At 42.8% G+C, this 15,722-nt stretch overlaps 1 protein-coding gene and 1 long non-coding RNA gene across 6 annotated transcripts; one reads left to right on the top strand and one right to left on the bottom strand.

Moving 5' to 3' along the window:
• Positions 1-1,856: 1,856 nt before the first annotated feature.
• Positions 1,857-13,750, bottom strand: RBM23 (RNA binding motif protein 23). Of its 5 annotated transcripts, none has more exons than XM_007479803.3 (14): positions 13,551-13,750; positions 8,912-8,988; positions 8,215-8,348; positions 7,630-7,677; positions 7,335-7,508; positions 7,019-7,072; positions 6,777-6,894; positions 6,327-6,479; positions 6,090-6,227; positions 5,781-5,846; positions 3,457-3,652; positions 3,266-3,370; positions 3,099-3,183; positions 1,857-3,012 (listed from the first exon to the last, which is right to left on the bottom strand). In XM_007479803.3, exons 2-14 carry the CDS (start codon positions 8,975-8,977, stop codon positions 3,009-3,011), a joined length of 1,341 nt encoding a protein of 446 aa, XP_007479865.1. In that variant the 5' UTR covers positions 8,978-8,988; positions 13,551-13,750; the 3' UTR covers positions 1,857-3,008. The 5 variants fall into 5 exon arrangements, with proteins under 5 accessions (XP_007479865.1, XP_016283558.1, XP_056666008.1 ...); XM_016428072.2 differs by having other exon boundaries at positions 8,215-8,357; XM_056810030.1 differs by lacking the exon at positions 13,551-13,750 and adding an exon at positions 13,124-13,234 and having other exon boundaries at positions 8,215-8,357.
• Positions 13,751-13,796: 46 nt separating this feature from the next.
• LOC103101188 (uncharacterized) lies at positions 13,797-15,401 on the top strand. The gene is made up of 2 exons (XR_460740.3): positions 13,797-14,649; positions 15,225-15,401. It is a non-coding gene; the product is annotated as an uncharacterized LOC103101188 (long non-coding RNA).
• Positions 15,402-15,722: the final 321 nt, after the last annotated feature.

A 15,722-nucleotide genomic window follows, 5' to 3' on the forward strand; every position in this document is an offset into this window, starting at 1 on the left:
AAAAAATGCCCAACCTAACCTAGCAATGTTATGTGGAAGGCACTTTGTAGAGTACTTGCAAGTGATTCCTTATCCTAGGAAGGTCCCATTTCCCTACCCCCAACCTAGGAGGAACCAGTAGAAGGCGATTTCTGCCTTCACCTTGAATGGGTCCAAAGCTAACTGCTATCCCCTCCCTACCCAATTCTCACCCCCAAGCATGAATGACAAGATGCTGAGTCAGAGACACTGGCCATTGCTACCAGACACCATGAATTCTGTGTAGAGGGAATCTTGTCTTATGGTTTTCTTCACTTCAGCCTGCAACATGAAGCAAGAGATGGGAATGCCCAGGTGGAAGGTAAAGGCCAAACGGGGTAAATCCCAAAAGCAATCACAGGATAGCCCTTAATATGTAAGGAGTTGTTTGTCCAGAAAATACCAATGGAACAAAGTGAAGACTATAATAAGGATAGAATGGGCAAGGGAGAAGCTGGGTCCATGGTCCCATGGTGACTGAGCTGGTTCCCAATAGTGGCTCCCTATAATGCATTAGAGGTCAAATACATAATGGATAAACCACAACCAGCAATAACTAACTAAAGCAGTATTCTGCCACCCCCAAAACCCTAGACCCAGACATCCTGCTGAGCTAGGGATAGACACAGTGGGTAAGAGAAGCCTGCCACTGTGAAAGCCTATAGTTGGTGCTGATCTCAAATCGTGTCACCTGAAACCAGGCACCAAGCAACTACCAATTCTAGCTAGAAAGCATTTAGCAAAATGGCCTCAGGGACAAATATTACTACTGGGATTCCAAGTCATAAACAGAGGAGCTAACAAAGAAATTAAGAGACAACAGCAATTATTTGTATTTTTAGATTGGTGACATGGGGAGTTTAAACACTGTTGCCATAGAGATTAGAACAAGAATGAATTAAGGGATTTCATAAGGCCTGGCCTTTTGGTTGTATCTTTATTAGAGCCCTCATACTTATGGGACTATCTGTTATACCTTTCTCAAAACCTTTAGAAAAACTAATTTCCTTCAAACTGTGTATGATTAGAGGCAGCAAGGCTGCAAATGTCCCTTAAGTCTGAGTTCAAATCCAGCCTTACTTTTTTTTTTAAAAACCCTTACCTTCTGTCTTAGAGCCAATACTGTGTACTGGCTCCAAGGCAGAAGAGTGGTAAGGGCTAGGCAATAGGGGTCAAGTGACTTGCCCAGGGTCACACAACTAGGAAGTGGCTGAGGCAGCCTTAGATACTTATTAGCTATGTAACCCTAAATTACTTAACCTCTATCTGCCTTAATTTATCTGTAAAATGAGAATAGCCCTTTTCAGTGTTATGAAGTAAAAATGGTAACATTTATAAAGCACCATTTTACAAACATTAAAGCACTATATAAATATTACCTTAAATTCAAAATCCCTAAACTATGCTTTGTTATATAGATAGCAGGCCTAGGAGCATCTAAAGTAATCTGGCTAAGAACATTAGCCATCAAGTTAAGTTGACCCTGTAAAATAAGGGCAAACTTCCATAACCCCTTGGATTAACAATTCACAGTGTAGACATTGACAAGGTGATGGGAAACATGAAATAAAGGGCTTTGAGAGGTCTAGGCAATCTAGAAACCAAGATCTCTTAGATAGAATGTATATACCTGCGGGGGTGTGGAGGGATGGGGTACATGATGAAACACTGCCACACTGCCACCTTATGGAAGGGAAGGATCTAGCCTAGAGTGCCTGGAAAGGGATCAAGGTTTAATTACAGACTAAAAACATTAAAGTTGGAATACAGGAACAGGAAAAGGTGTAACAGAGCCTTGGAGCTACAGCGCGGATACAGATGGGGAGCCCAGCCCGGGGAAGAGCCTTTTGTCCATTTTTATTTCTTTAGAGAAAGCCAAAGAAAAAAAAGAAAAAAGGAAAAGGAAAAAAAAAGAAAAACGCAATTGCGTTACAAACTTTTATCCCTAGAACCGTCCGTGGATTTGGCTCGTGAGAAGTTAAAATCAGAGACAGACAGACCAACCGACAGAAACAGCAGACGTGCGGGCAGCAGCTGCCGCTACTGAGGGGCTGCCCTTTGTACAAAGTTTATATATATTTATATACACAGACACAGGGGTATAAAATCCAGTGAAAAGGGCTCAAGTGAGCCAGGGTGGGAGTAGGAAGAAGTGGCATAGATGGGGGCAGTGCCAGCTGTGGAGGCACAGGAAAAGGGGAGGGGAATGGTTGTGCTCACTCCCCTCCCTCCTCCCTGCCTGGGCCAAAGAGATGAAGATGGACTAGAAGGAAGAGGAGCTGTACACAGGAAGATGGAGGGCATGGGAAAGGCACCCCATATTTCACTCAACTCTTGGGGGGGCCCCCAAGGCATCCAGAATGTCTAGATGGGTAGATGTCTCATGTACCACCCAGCAAGACGCTGAGCCTACAGCAGTCCCGGCCTCAGGTTGCACCAAGCTGAGGTTATAGGCTTCACAAGGTATATGTGTCCACCTCCATCTGTCAGGCCCATATGTTTGCATCCCAGCATCTAACAAGGTTTCCCCCAAAACTCAAAAGGTTTCTTCACCCAGAGGTCCTAAGGGCTTTTCCTGGTAGGCCAAGGGGGAGGGGAAGGGGAAAAGAGGAGAAGGGTGGCACCTTCATTTGTGGCCCCCACACCCCCCAGAATGGGGGACGAGCAGAGAAAAGAGGTTGATAGATAGGGAAAGGGCAATGAAGGGCACCCAGGGAGACGATACACAGAGAGACACTTGTATTCGATGTATGTACAGATTCTGCTCCCCCAGGCTGGGGGCTTTGCTCAGCACAGAGTCCGTCCCCAGTGGGGCCATGGAGCAGCTGCTCTTCCTGGTGTCCAGTATTGTCCCCAATCGCCCCAGAGCCAATGTCCGTGCCCGCAGGCTGTTGTGGTCCGTGGCAGTGGGGAGAAGGGGGCTGTGGAGGGGCAGACACGGAGAAAGGAGGTGGCGGAACCCAGAGGCACCGGGAAGCAGCACTGGGCTCTTACCTGTAGAAAGATGAGGAAGAGAGTTGAACTACTGACCAAAGATGAAGAGTAAGAAAGGTTTAAAAAAATAGAACTCTGGAACTTACATAGTCTGGGGGGTAAAGAGGCTGGAGAGCTGGAAACACTGTGAGGCAATGGCCTGGGAGGCGAGATTCAGGGCTGGACTAAGAGCTGGGGAGAGAAATAAGAGAGTCAAGTCAGCGCACTATCAGGCTCTCCATCCTGCTTCTCCCCCTACACAATCAATACTCACCAGTCAGGGCTGCAGGGTTCAGGGCTCCCAAGGGAACAGCTCCATTCAGTTGCAGGGCAGCAGCTTGAGCAGCAGCAGCTGTGGTCGGGAGCTGAATACCAGAGCCTAAAGGGGTTGAGAATGTAGCACCAAGTCCAAAACATTGGGTTAAAAGTTTAATCCCGTATTCTCCATCCCAGAGTAGTACTCACCCTCAGCCAACTTGGCCATGAGCTGCAGCCGCCCGCCAGCGGTACCCAGGTCCAGCTCCTCACCACCATCAGGGAAGGTAATATCTGTGCCACCATCCAGTCGCTCAGTCACATGACCCACCCTCATAGGTCGCCCTGCAAGCTCAAAGCCATTCAATTGTTCCAATGCCCGCCGAGCACACTCTGAGTCAGAAAACTGCAGGGACCACCAAGACAGTGTCAGTAAACTCCTGGTCATGAATCTGAACCCACAGACTAATCCTACCAGTGCAATCTCCACCATTCTAGAAGTACAGGTTCACTTAGGCCTCTATATATTTTCCTTTCCTAAGAGACTTGACACTTCAAAGACCCCTTTCCCATTCAAGAGGCCTTTATCCAAAAACTGGATGGCAGAGACCTGATCTTCTCAGCCACAAATACCATTCTTATGAAACTTGATCTGCCATTACTCTAGATCAGGCATTCCTAAACTTTTTTGTTTTGTTTTTTTATCTCCTGGGGCAGTCTGTGAAGTCTATGGAAACCTTTCTTAGAATACTATTTTTAAATACAGAAAACATATAGAATATTATAATTATGTTGAAATAAGAAAACCAACTGTATTGAAATAATTAAAATATTTTTAAAACAAGTTCATATAGCAGGGGTAGCTGGGTAGCTCAGTGTATTGAGAGCCAGGCCTAGAGACAGGAGATCCTAGGTTCAAATCTGGCCTCAGACAATTCCCAACTGTGTGACCCTGGGCAATTCCTTAACCCCCATTGCCTAGTCCTTTCCACTCTTCTGCCTTGGAACCAATACATAGTATTGGTTCCAAGACAGAAGGTAAGGACTAAAAAAACAACAACAACAACAACAACAACAACAACAAAACCCTCACATGCCCCTGTTTAAGAACCCCTGCTTTACATGGAAACAAGCAATAAAAAATGGAAGGCAAGCTAGTAAAGGACCCAAGATTTTAGGTCCTTATTCAGCTCTTTCTAAGAATGAAGTTTAGAGGCTCAAAGAAGGCTACCAAGCAGCTAAGTTCTGGAGTGATATACTCTATCAAGGACCACAATCTGGGAATAACAACAGGGCTGGAACTCCTGATCCTAGTTTTTATGACTCACTGTTATGTTGACTAAGGTGCCTCTCTTTCTTTTCCTCGATGGACAGAAGTAACTATAATAACAGGATTACAAACAAGCACTGCTTGTTTAAGCTGTTTAGAAGGCTATTGACCCAATAGGCAGTAATTTAAGGACAAAAGTCCCAAGGAAGTCACCCTACCTGAGTTATCTAGGAAACCGGTAAAGGCACCTGCTACTATAGTATTTTCACTGGAATCTCCAACACAAGAGCTGAAGTGTTGGTTTTGTTTTGTTTTTTAATGTCTGTATTACCTTAAGGCATGTGGGACTGCCAAGTCCTTACAAAGTGGGGACAGCAACTTGGCCTCTAATTTTGGCCTGTATCTTAAAACAAATAAATGATTCCCATAGCACAACAAAACTTCACCATCTATCTACCTTGGGGGTAGTTGCACAGCCTAGCCAAGAAAACCATCATTAAATGGTGGGCAACCAGTCAGTACTCTGAATCTATATAAGGGAATCAGAGACTAAAATTAGGAGCAGTTTGGCTGAAAGATAAGAAAGGACAACTTCCAGGTGGTCTTACTTCTGCTCCTGTGCTGCTTCTTTTCACAAACCCTTATTTCCCTTAGTCTGTAGCTTCCCTTGGAGGCACTAGTCCAGCCTCATTGTTCCCAACTCTGCCTTCCAATTACCCACCATACAACTTTCATAGTATTGGTCCATAAAAGCACTGCTCTCACCTGACTTCCAATTTTTACAAAGAAGCAGCCCAGAATCTCTGCTAACAGTGAACATTTATATGGTAAGGTTTGCAAAGCACTTTACATTTTTATTACCTCAGTTGGTCCTCACAAACAACCCTAGCAGGTAAGTGATATTATCTCCATCTTACAGATAAGGAAATTAAAGCAGACAACGCTTAAAAGACTTTTCCTTGGTCTACATGGCAAGTAAATGTCAGAGGAAGGTTTGAACTCAGGTATTCCTAATTCTAATACTCACTGCACTGTCTCACTATTAACTAGCAAGTTCAATAAAACAATGAAGCTAATCAGACTCCAGGATATCACATCAAGGCCACAGATACAGTCGAAACATAAACAGAATGCTAGAATTAAGCAACAGTATCAACAAACCATTTGCCATTTCTAAAACAGGAATATGATGAAGCTAAGCTATAAAAAACTGAGAAGGAAATGAACTCAGTTTAAGAGAAATGAGACAAATAGCATTACTCACGGTTAAGAATCCAAAGCCTTTAGAGCGGCCTGTATCTGGGTCCTTCATCAGGACAATGTTATCAATCTATGATGCAAAAATAAAAATTTTTTTAGAAAAGGTCCAGCCCATCTTTGCTATGCACTGGTCTCTCCCATCCAATCTGTTTTTACAACTTGAAAAAACTTCTTCCTCCTTCCTAACCATAATCCTCTGTCCTTTAAAATCAGAGATAAAGGTCTACTACTTCCCCCTCTATCTAATTGCTTCTGGAAAGCACTGGCTTCTTTCCCATCCTTTCCATCACTGTTTCCTCAAGATAGTACATACTTTGCCAAAAGGCTCAAAGATGCCTCGTAACATGTCCTCAGTGATATTGAAGTGTAGGGAGCCAACATAGAGCCGCATAGGACCACCACTCCCCTTCTGCAAGTTATTGGCCATGGCTGCCAAGCGGTTTTTCTCAGCCTGGAAAAGAAAAATGGTAAGAGGGTCACTCCGCAGAAAAGCGTGTTCCCTATATTATCCCAATTACCCCAATTTTTGATTACCCATAGTATGGCTCACCTGAGAGGCCTGCACAATGATGGGAACACCCAGCAGCCGCTGCCCTGTTAGCCCAATCGCTAGTGGCACTGACTGGATCTCACAGAACTCCACATAAGCAATGCCCTTAGAGCGACGCGAGTTCCGGTCTGAGATGATACGCACATCACGTACCTATATAAGACAAGGAAGGAACATAGAACCATAGATCCCAAGAGCCAGAAGGGCCATTTAATTTGACCCCCTCATTTTACAGAGGAGGAAACTGAAATTCAAACATGTTAAATAACCTTTCCAGAGTAATATAGCCAGTGTCGGTGTTGGGATTTAAACCAAGGTCTTCCTGATACCAAGTCCAACATTTTATCCATTATAATATTCTGAGTCTTAAGATAGATCCACAAGAAATAGAAAGTTGATCCTTTCCTTGGTGAGACTGATACCAAGAGAAGGAGACAATAAGTAGTTTACCTTGCCAACAGCAGAAAAAAAATCCTCTAGATCTCGGGGTCGAATGCGGGCAGCCAGCTGCATGCAGAAGACTGTGCGAGCATCACGCTCCTCTGGACTCAGATTATCAATAGGCTCCCTGTAGAAAAAACAGGGGTTAGGGAGATTCCTGTCTCCCAATCCCTGCTCCCCTTAAGGAGGTTCATTCACTACTGAAGGTATTATAGAAACAGCCTCTGGATTTCATGATTCCTTCAACTTACCGTACAGGACTCTTCTCTCTGTAATGGGGGCTCTTGCTGTGTCCATACCTGCGCCTAGAGTTGAGGTATTGAAAGAAACAAAAGCATAAGATAACTATTCCATAGAAACTCATGAGACTTCATATCTATGTTGGTCTGGAGATTAGTTTCCTAATTTATATGGAGCTTCCAGCTGTTTTTAACATTAAGTCTCCAATCGTATGTGGATCTACTAATCCTGGATTACCCACAAGAAGCAGTGGTACAGTAGACATCTTATCCACATCCCTAAATACTACAACTATTAAGTAATCAACTCCATAGCAAGAGCAGGTACCCAGTAGCAAGGGGTGGGCTCCTGTAGCGTACACGCTCCTCACGCCGGCGATCCCGGCTGCGTGACTTGCTACTGCGTCGGCGATCCCGACTGCGGCTTCGGTGACGTCTCTGACGATCCCGGCTCCGGCTCCGGCTATTTCTCCGCCTGTGTCGGTCCCGGTCTCGGCTGCGGCTACAGTGAAGATAACAACTAAATTACAACATCTTTCTACTAACCGTTTATGTATCAGCATGATCACCCTGTCCCAACAATCTCTCTTAAAAAAAAAAAAGCCAATATTGCCCTTATTTACCTGCGTTTCCGGTCCTTGCTTCTGCTATGGCTGCGGCTCCTCTTCTTCCTGTGAAAGACAGAGTCTTAAGGCCTTCCACAGAAATCAGGACCTTCACCCATCCCTTTCCTTTAAAGTGACAAGTTCCAAAGTAACACAATGGGGAAACAGAAAACATTAATAAGATGAAGATTCTGTGAAGAGATCTGGCAGAAGTGCACAGTATTTGTGCAACACCATGTTATATATCTAAATTGTAGTTTGGGGGACTGGATGAGGCATTTTTTCAAGACCAAAAAGCCTGTGGTCCCAAATGTGGAATCATCTTGCTGTTATATACAAATAAAATGTGCTCACACTAGGACTGACCTGTGAGTCCACATTGGGAAGTGAAGGCTTGAGCCAGGTCACCATTATTCCTATGACCCAACAGGACCATAACTGGAACCAAAAGAGTCAAGCAATCTTAACAGCAACTAGGGGTACCACCTCCCTGGTCTGGCTGTCTCCTCAACTTGAAATAGGCTATTTATTTCCTCCTCCCATACCCCTAAACCCACCCCCACCAAAAAACACGTAAGCCCTGTTTCTCCATCCCATACTCACTTGCTTGTCTCCCCACTGGTGCTGCTTCCACTAGTGCCACCTCCTCCGCTGTTGCTAGTGCTGCTGGTGCTGGTGCTGGTGCTAGTGCTGGTGCTGGTATTGCTTGGGCTATCCTTTTTCACCTCCTTCCTTTGCTGCTCATCCTGGGGGGTTCGCCAGAGGAATGTCCCAAGGGTGCAGGCACCAAACACACAAATTCCAACGGACAAAAGGATAAAGGCGAACAAGGAAGAAAACCCCATGAGATCAAGTTCTCTAATCATCTCTTTGGAAATAGTTTCATCAATTAATGAGGCACAAAATAGAGAAAAGGAACCACACTCAAGTCTCATAAAGAGCCAGGATTTGACTTTAGAAATTGGGAAGGCATCTTTCTACTTGGTTTTTCCAAAGCCGTTTGCTTCTTAGTAATCAGAAACAAGAGCTATAACTATTGGGGTCCATTGCCCTTTTTTGCATGGGTCCTATGGCTTGTGAGTAACACACCCATGGTCACAATTGTGTGTGTTGAAAGAGACAGCATCTACTTCTACCCTTTTCAAAAACAATCTGAGACCACAAGTCAGAAGGAATAAAGGGATGGTGTCAAGGAAGGACTTCACCTATGACTGGCTATTCTAATTCCTTAAGACCCAGCTTGTGCCCACTTGAAAGAGAGAGAGGCCTAAATGAAAAGTCTGGAGCTCAAGGACATTACCTCTTCCTTCTTGTAGGGGGCTTCCAGCATAGCTTCAATCACTATGTCAAAGTCATCTGATGCCATTGTGTCACAGTCTAAGGAGAAAAGAGAGGAAGATGAGGTTGATGTGGGCCAAACCCATCTAGCAGAACCATTCCAAGCCCCTCCCCTTGCCATCACAGAGATAGATCTTGATGTTACAGTTCTCTGTTTCTTAGAGAACTGTCTGTCACTTACCCTGGACCCAGTTCTAGAGTCTAAAAATCACAATTAATTCTGATCTGCTGCTTGGATAAGGAGTTAGCTGGATAATTAGTCTATGGTCTAGCAAGAAACTTAGAGCTTTGTTATGTGACAATTAAAGTAGTGGTTGCCTTAAACTGTGACCACGTAAATATGGTTTCAAATCAAAAATATAGTGGTCGCCAGGAAAAAATTCCCAAATATGAAATATACCCAAGTCAGCTGGGTTTTTATGGAGATTTTAATTAATACAAATAAGGAATTAATGAAAGAGAGAGTAAGAGGAAACAATGAGAAAAGGGCTAGGCCAGCCCAGGCCCAAGCCCTAAGAGAGAGATCAGTCAGTCTTTTATCCACTCACCACAAGATTTGTCCCAAGCAAGATTCTAGTGTTCAGAGAGACCTACCAGTTCAGCTTTGGCAAGCAAGCTGAACTAAGTTCAGTCACCAAGCCCTCCAAATAAGCTTTGGCAAGCTGATTTTCCTCAGAGAGAGTTCTCTGAGAGAGTGCCCTTCTCTTAGCTTCCGACCTCCTTTTAAAGAGAATTTTCTCCTATGTCACCTCCCCTAAGTTCTCACATCTACCAATCACAGTAGCCGTTTTCCAAAGGACAGACCATTCTTAATTCACACCTGAGTAGACTAAACTTTTGAGTAATTCACACCTGAGTAGACTAAAACCTCACACCTCTTTTGTTAAGCTTGTCCCTTGTAAGTTTTCGAGTTGCCTGACCTTCATAGCTACTTAGCACCTTTTTGCACTAAATCTAAAAAATACTTAGCTTAAGTGCTTGGCCTCACTGTAAGTATGGGTTAAGTACTTTTTCATTGTTCAGTAAAGAGTTTACAACTTTATCTTCCCCTAAAGTATGCTTAAGTATGGATGGAGTAGAGTTCTCACATTCCTGATCAAGTACCTTCATTGTTTAAAATGGGGAATGGTCTTAACCAAATCTTATGAAGTAGGGTCTGAGAATTTTTAAGATTCACAGTTATAAGACTAAAATCTTAATAAGCACAAGCTCAAAGAGATGTTACAGATACTGCCCCTGTAAACATAGTATATCTTTTGTCAAAACTTTCCTTTACAAAGGATTCTATGCCTTTTCCTTGCTGTTCAAAGTCTTGAATAACTGTCTAGTCCAAGTTGGAACATTTTGGTTAACATACCAAATTTTCTAAATTGGAAATAAAATTAAAAAATGCTAATATAGCCCAAAATATAGGAAATTTAAAAAAAGTAAAATAAGAAACATGGAGATTTCTTCATGTCCCTCCCACGTGTCTGGATTCATGATACCAGTTAATAGAGGTTTAACAATTAATAGTTTCTAACTATAATTAAAGGGAATTTAGATAACTTAACAAAGAGAGAAATAGGGGTGAGGCTTATGCTTTCATTGGTAAACTATCTACAAATGTAGGTCAATACTTTCTCTGCAACTTACAGTATTAGAGTTGCTCTGGAAACTGAGAAGTAAAGTATCTTGTCCAGGGACATATAGCTAACACACACATGCGCGTGCGCACACAAGCGCGCGCGCACACACACACACACACACACACAGAACTTGAACCAAAGCTGTCGAATCTGAGTCCATTTCTCTATCCAAGCTGCCATTATACATCAAAATGATAATAAAGAAAAAATTCTTTGGATAAAAAGTTAGTATACCACCCTCCCTCCCTTGCTTTGGAAATTAGATGGTAGGATAAAAATTTTCACTTCCCAACAAGCTTCCAAGTCTTAACAAAAGTCTTTTGCCTGGACATCCATATCAGGACTGCCAAATGAGAATAGAAAGGTATGTAACAAAACAAACAAACAAAAAGAGGCTAAAATTATGTCCTGATGACCAATTTGTATTAGTTATAAATATACAACAACCTGGTCTGTTTTTGACAAACGTGAGTACTTATCTAAATCTTTTAAAAGAAGTCACCTGAAAGGCTATATATATATTTATCTGATAATAACTTTAAGACAATCATTATTACTCAAAATATTTTTTAATTTCTCTTTTGGGACTGATTTCACAGTCTGTGACACAGTATTCTAACTATCATCAAGAGGTAGACTGTTGTCTTTTGAGTTTTACCAGTGACCAAGGCCTTGTCAATGAACATTTTCTACACACTATTATCTCTTATAACTCAACAAAAAATGAGGATAAGATAGGTGCGATTTGCTCCTAGCTTTAAGACTTTTAAAAACTATGGAGGAACTGGTTCTTAAAAATCAGTCAAAATTCATTTGGAGCCAAATTTGGTGATTGAGAGCTAATATAGTTTGATACCATTGAGTACAAAATAAGATATGGCTAAAAACTATAAACACATTCCTATTATACAAAAATCAACTCCTTGCATTTACATATGTTAAAAAATGTAAATATATTTACACAAATATGAAATGATCTTTACAAGCAACAATGGCTTGTCCCTATGTTACAAATGAAGAAACTAAAGCCCAGAGAAGTCAAAACTTGCTTAGCTCTAATAACTATTAAGTGGTGATCTAAATTCCAGTGGAATTTTACCATGAGGCTTACAAACTAGTCATTAAGAAAATTCCAAGAGTTCAAAAAATATTTTGAACAACGTGAGTGCGTTCTACATTTTATTATTCCCATAGACAGTTAAAAGATGTTTGTTTTATACACACACACATATATAAAACAAACATCTTTTAACTGTCTATGGGAATAATAAAATGTAGATAAAAATAACTACTCTAAAAGACAATCTGCATTCTGATAGTTTTCCTTTTTCTTTTTTCAAATATACATATACCTAAGCATTATTTTATGATGGGTCACATCTTTCACCTATGCTTTTTAGTTTATACATTACTTAGTTCACTGTTAAAACTCAAAAAATAAGTCTAAAAACTAGAAAAAGATTTTTGCTTGTGAAACATCATAAATTTCAGTTAACAGGCTCATGTTTCACAAAATTCCTTTGCTGCTTTACTAGTTATTTTTGCCCCCCCCACCCAATAATTCTGACTCTTGAGTGACTCTTTGTTCATACACAGTATAGGGTAGTGAAGTGAGAAACTTTACCTCCCCACCCAAATCCCTTAAAAGGACAACCCTGTGGATCTAAATCACTCAGCCAAGGCAAAGTTTTCACTTGCTCTCAGTCAAAAAGAGGAATGGATGAATGAGTCTGTGTGCAGTCTTATAAAATGAATACAACTTTTGTGAAATCTTCTAATCCAAATGATTAGGTTCCAGAGTTGTATCTGTCCTGAAAGCTGTTTTGCAATCTGCATACAACCTACAGTCAGGCTGGAAATGTTCCAAGTACTCATCCCCACCCCACCACACAGAGATCACCACAAGAGAAGCCTCATCCAAAGGCTGGCTTCCCCACACTCCTCTCGAGAAAAATAGGAGAAAGGAGGCTCCATAGCTACCAGGGTGCTGGATTATTGCCCAGATGGCCTGCTCACAGGCAGCACTCAAACATGCTGCCAAGCCCCAGTGTTGAAGAGGCAGATGAGAGAGTTGAGGATCACAGTCAGCCTAATTCACCCAGGATTCACCATAAACTGGAATCCCAGGGGTGACTGGGGGGGTGGGGGAGGGGAAGGAAACAATCTTTGGCTCTGTTCACTTGGTAGAACCCAAACATCCACACTTAAGGGAGCTTAACAACTTGAACAATAAGAATGACATAAAAAAATCAGTGGAAGGGCCTCCTTCCGCCATTGTAAATTCAAGTGCGGCCTGAGCAAAGCCATCAATCTCAGCGACTACACTTTTCCTCAGTGATCTCCACCACAGAGACAGCCCATCTATCTACTAATGGCCCTACTGTAGCCCTAGATTCCTCCGGATCTTTTGCCACGAAATTTTGGGTCAGAAAAGGAGATGAAAAAATCCAACACTAAATAAATTCCGGGTGGCTTTGGGGGGGGGGGGGGATGGGGCGTGAATCCTGGGTGGAGAAAAACAAAGGAGGGGCTCTTAATCCCCTAACCCTTCTGTCAGCGCCGTCGATGATGAATGTCCTGCTAGGCCATCGATTGTGGCCACCTCGCCGGAGAACGGCAACGAGGAGGAGCTAACAAAGTGTCATGGCTGCGGGGCTCTGTTATGGGAAGAGATCAAAGTCACAGGGCCCTGGGGGGAGGGGGAAGAAGGTGGCGCAACGCTACGGTCAAACCAAGGAGAAAGCCATGATGGGGCCGATACCTATAAATTATACTAATGTCCTATGCCTGTGTCGAGAACGCCATTTCCAAACCAAAATAGCAAACAAAAAATTAAAAGGTTAGCGTGGTTCTGCTTGCGACATCACTGTCTGCTTGTGACGTCAGGGGGAGGCGCCACGCGGCAACGTCACGGGCGGGTGACGTCTCGGTCTGGGGTGGGGGGGAGATTATTCAGCTTCGGGGGTCTCTCACCAGCTCCGGGTCCCCGCGGGGGGGTCCCGGGTTTCTCCGTTCCTTGAGGTGTGTAAAGGGCTCTGAGCCCAGCTCTTTCTCAGGGTCTCGGCAGAGAAAACGGCGCCGTGGCCGGAGCTGCTCTTCTTCCCGCAAGATGGCGGCAGCTCCGATGTCTTCCAGAACCTTCCCCCAATCTGCGCATGCGCTGAGCCCAAGCTAGGGTGGGGTCAACCCGAGCCGTCTCGCGGCAACTCTCAATACTGTACCTTTTCATTGGCTAAAATCAAAATTATGGGCGGAGCCAAGCTTAGCTGTCGCCTAGCAACCGTCAATTTTCCTATTGATTGGTTAACGCCTCTGTAGATCAAGGAAAAGGGCCTTACCTGCAACCTTTGTTGACGCCCATCGCTTTCTCATTGGCTACTGAGCCACTGGGGGAGGTGGGGGAAAAAAATCTGATATAGGGTATAGTATCAGAGCACGAAGGACCCACCTGACCCTGTTTCCAGCAAACTGATTGGCTAGCCCAATACGTTGGGGTGGAGACAATAAGAAAGGGCCATAGCTGCTTCCCTGGTACATTCCCTACTGATTGGCTAAGGGTGTCACGCTGGCCTTTAAATCCTTTCCCTGGCTAGGTTTGCTGTGAATAAAATTCGTCCCCTGACCTCACCTTTAATACTTGGTGCGCATGCGTGCTAGTTCAGGTCTTGCAGCCCCCACGGCTTTGAGGCACCCTACCTTATGCAGGAATGATATAGCAGCTGGAAAGGTTTAAGGATGCAGAGGGCTCCACTTCCCTTTCCAAAATATCATTCTCTCCTCCCCAACTACCTCAGATATCCAACTTCCTATCCTAATAGGACAGATATCCAACTTCCTATCCTAATAGGACACTGCTCCACATTGATGCTTTTGGGAGCACAGCAGAACAAGTCCCTTGAACTGAAGGAACTGATTCGACACCCACAGGCACGTTTTCAGGGCTCTTTAGTTCCTGCAGGTTTCATAGTTCCAAGGTACTTCCTGTACCCAGCAAAAAATCTGGACAAATGGCGGCTTCTGCAATGGACTAACAAGTCCAGTCTCTGCTACCAATAAAACCCCAAAATCCTGGGTAAGCAATTGGGGAGATCTTCAATGTGTGATCACTAGCGAGTCACAAATATTACCAATAACCCACAGTTACAGCCATCACCCAATTTTATGAGATTCGATCTTTCAAGATGAATGTAGAATAATTGGACCAAGTCTTAGGAAATTTTAGTATGCATACTTTCATCGCAAAGGCAGGGGTCCATAGATATGAAACACTGTATGTATGTAAACTCTCAAATGGTAGAACTGCATGTTGGTTTTATTGAATTGCTTTCTCTTTTAAAGTGTTTTAAGAATGGATGGAAAATATTCAGAAATGAATGTGATGTAAAAACAGGTATCAAAAATAAAATATTTTAAAAATTTAATAGGGACAATTGTAGGTCATAGTTGGATCCATAAAATCATTTTCACAAGTACAAAATGGGAGGGTGCATCAAAACAGTAATTCCTCTATAAAGGACTGAGGTTTTTCAAGTTAAATGAGTCAATAGACTAATATCGCAGCCAAAAAATTCAAATGCGTACAGACCTGGAAATGTGGAAACTACCCTTGAATCAGACTCTAACTGGAATATTTTTTTTTTGTTTTAGGTGCTACATTTTTGAGACTGCAAATGTCCAGGGAAAGACAACAAGAATTGTTAAGCCTTAAGATCACATGCAATATGACTGCGTAAAAGAACTTGGGATGTTTAAGACTGAGAAGAAAAAACAATAGCTTTTTTCAAGTAGAGTTGTTCAATGAAAGAGGGAATTGATATAGAATAATAGATGACATTGGCATAGCACTTTAAAGTTTGCAAAGCCATTTACAAACATCTCATGTTCATACATTATCTCCTTTGAGTTCTATTTGGCTCCAGAGAGGAATTATGAGCAAATGAGTGGAACAGCTGTAGAGAAGTACATTTAGGCTTAATATGAAGAAAAACCATCTAACACTTAAGAGCCATTCAAAAAAGGGGATCAGTCTACATGGGAAGTAATAGTTTTTTGTTTTTTTTTAAACCTTTACCTTCCATCTTAGAGTCAATACTGTGTATTGGCTCCAAGGCAGAAGAGTGGTAAGGGCTAGGCAATGGGGGTCAA

Source organism: Monodelphis domestica, chromosome 1 (genome assembly GCF_027887165.1).
Source record: "Monodelphis domestica isolate mMonDom1 chromosome 1, mMonDom1.pri, whole genome shotgun sequence".
Lineage (NCBI taxonomy): Eukaryota > Metazoa > Chordata > Mammalia > Didelphimorphia > Didelphidae > Monodelphis > Monodelphis domestica.

What these genes read in the sequence shown, in the direction of transcription:
- RBM23 (XM_016428072.2), bottom strand. Translation starts at nt 8,977, where the DNA reads ATGGCATCAGATGACTTTGACATAGTGATTGAAGCTATGCTGGAAGCC. An exon ending in AGCAAGGACCGGAAACGCAG is followed by an intron (nt 7,509 to 7,629) that starts GTAAATAAGGGC and finishes TCTTCACTGTAG; the next exon opens with CCGCAGCCGAGACCGGGACC. An exon ending in TTTTTTCTGCTGTTGGCAAG is followed by an intron (nt 6,480 to 6,776) that starts GTAAACTACTTA and finishes TGTCTTATATAG; the next exon opens with GTACGTGATGTGCGTATCAT.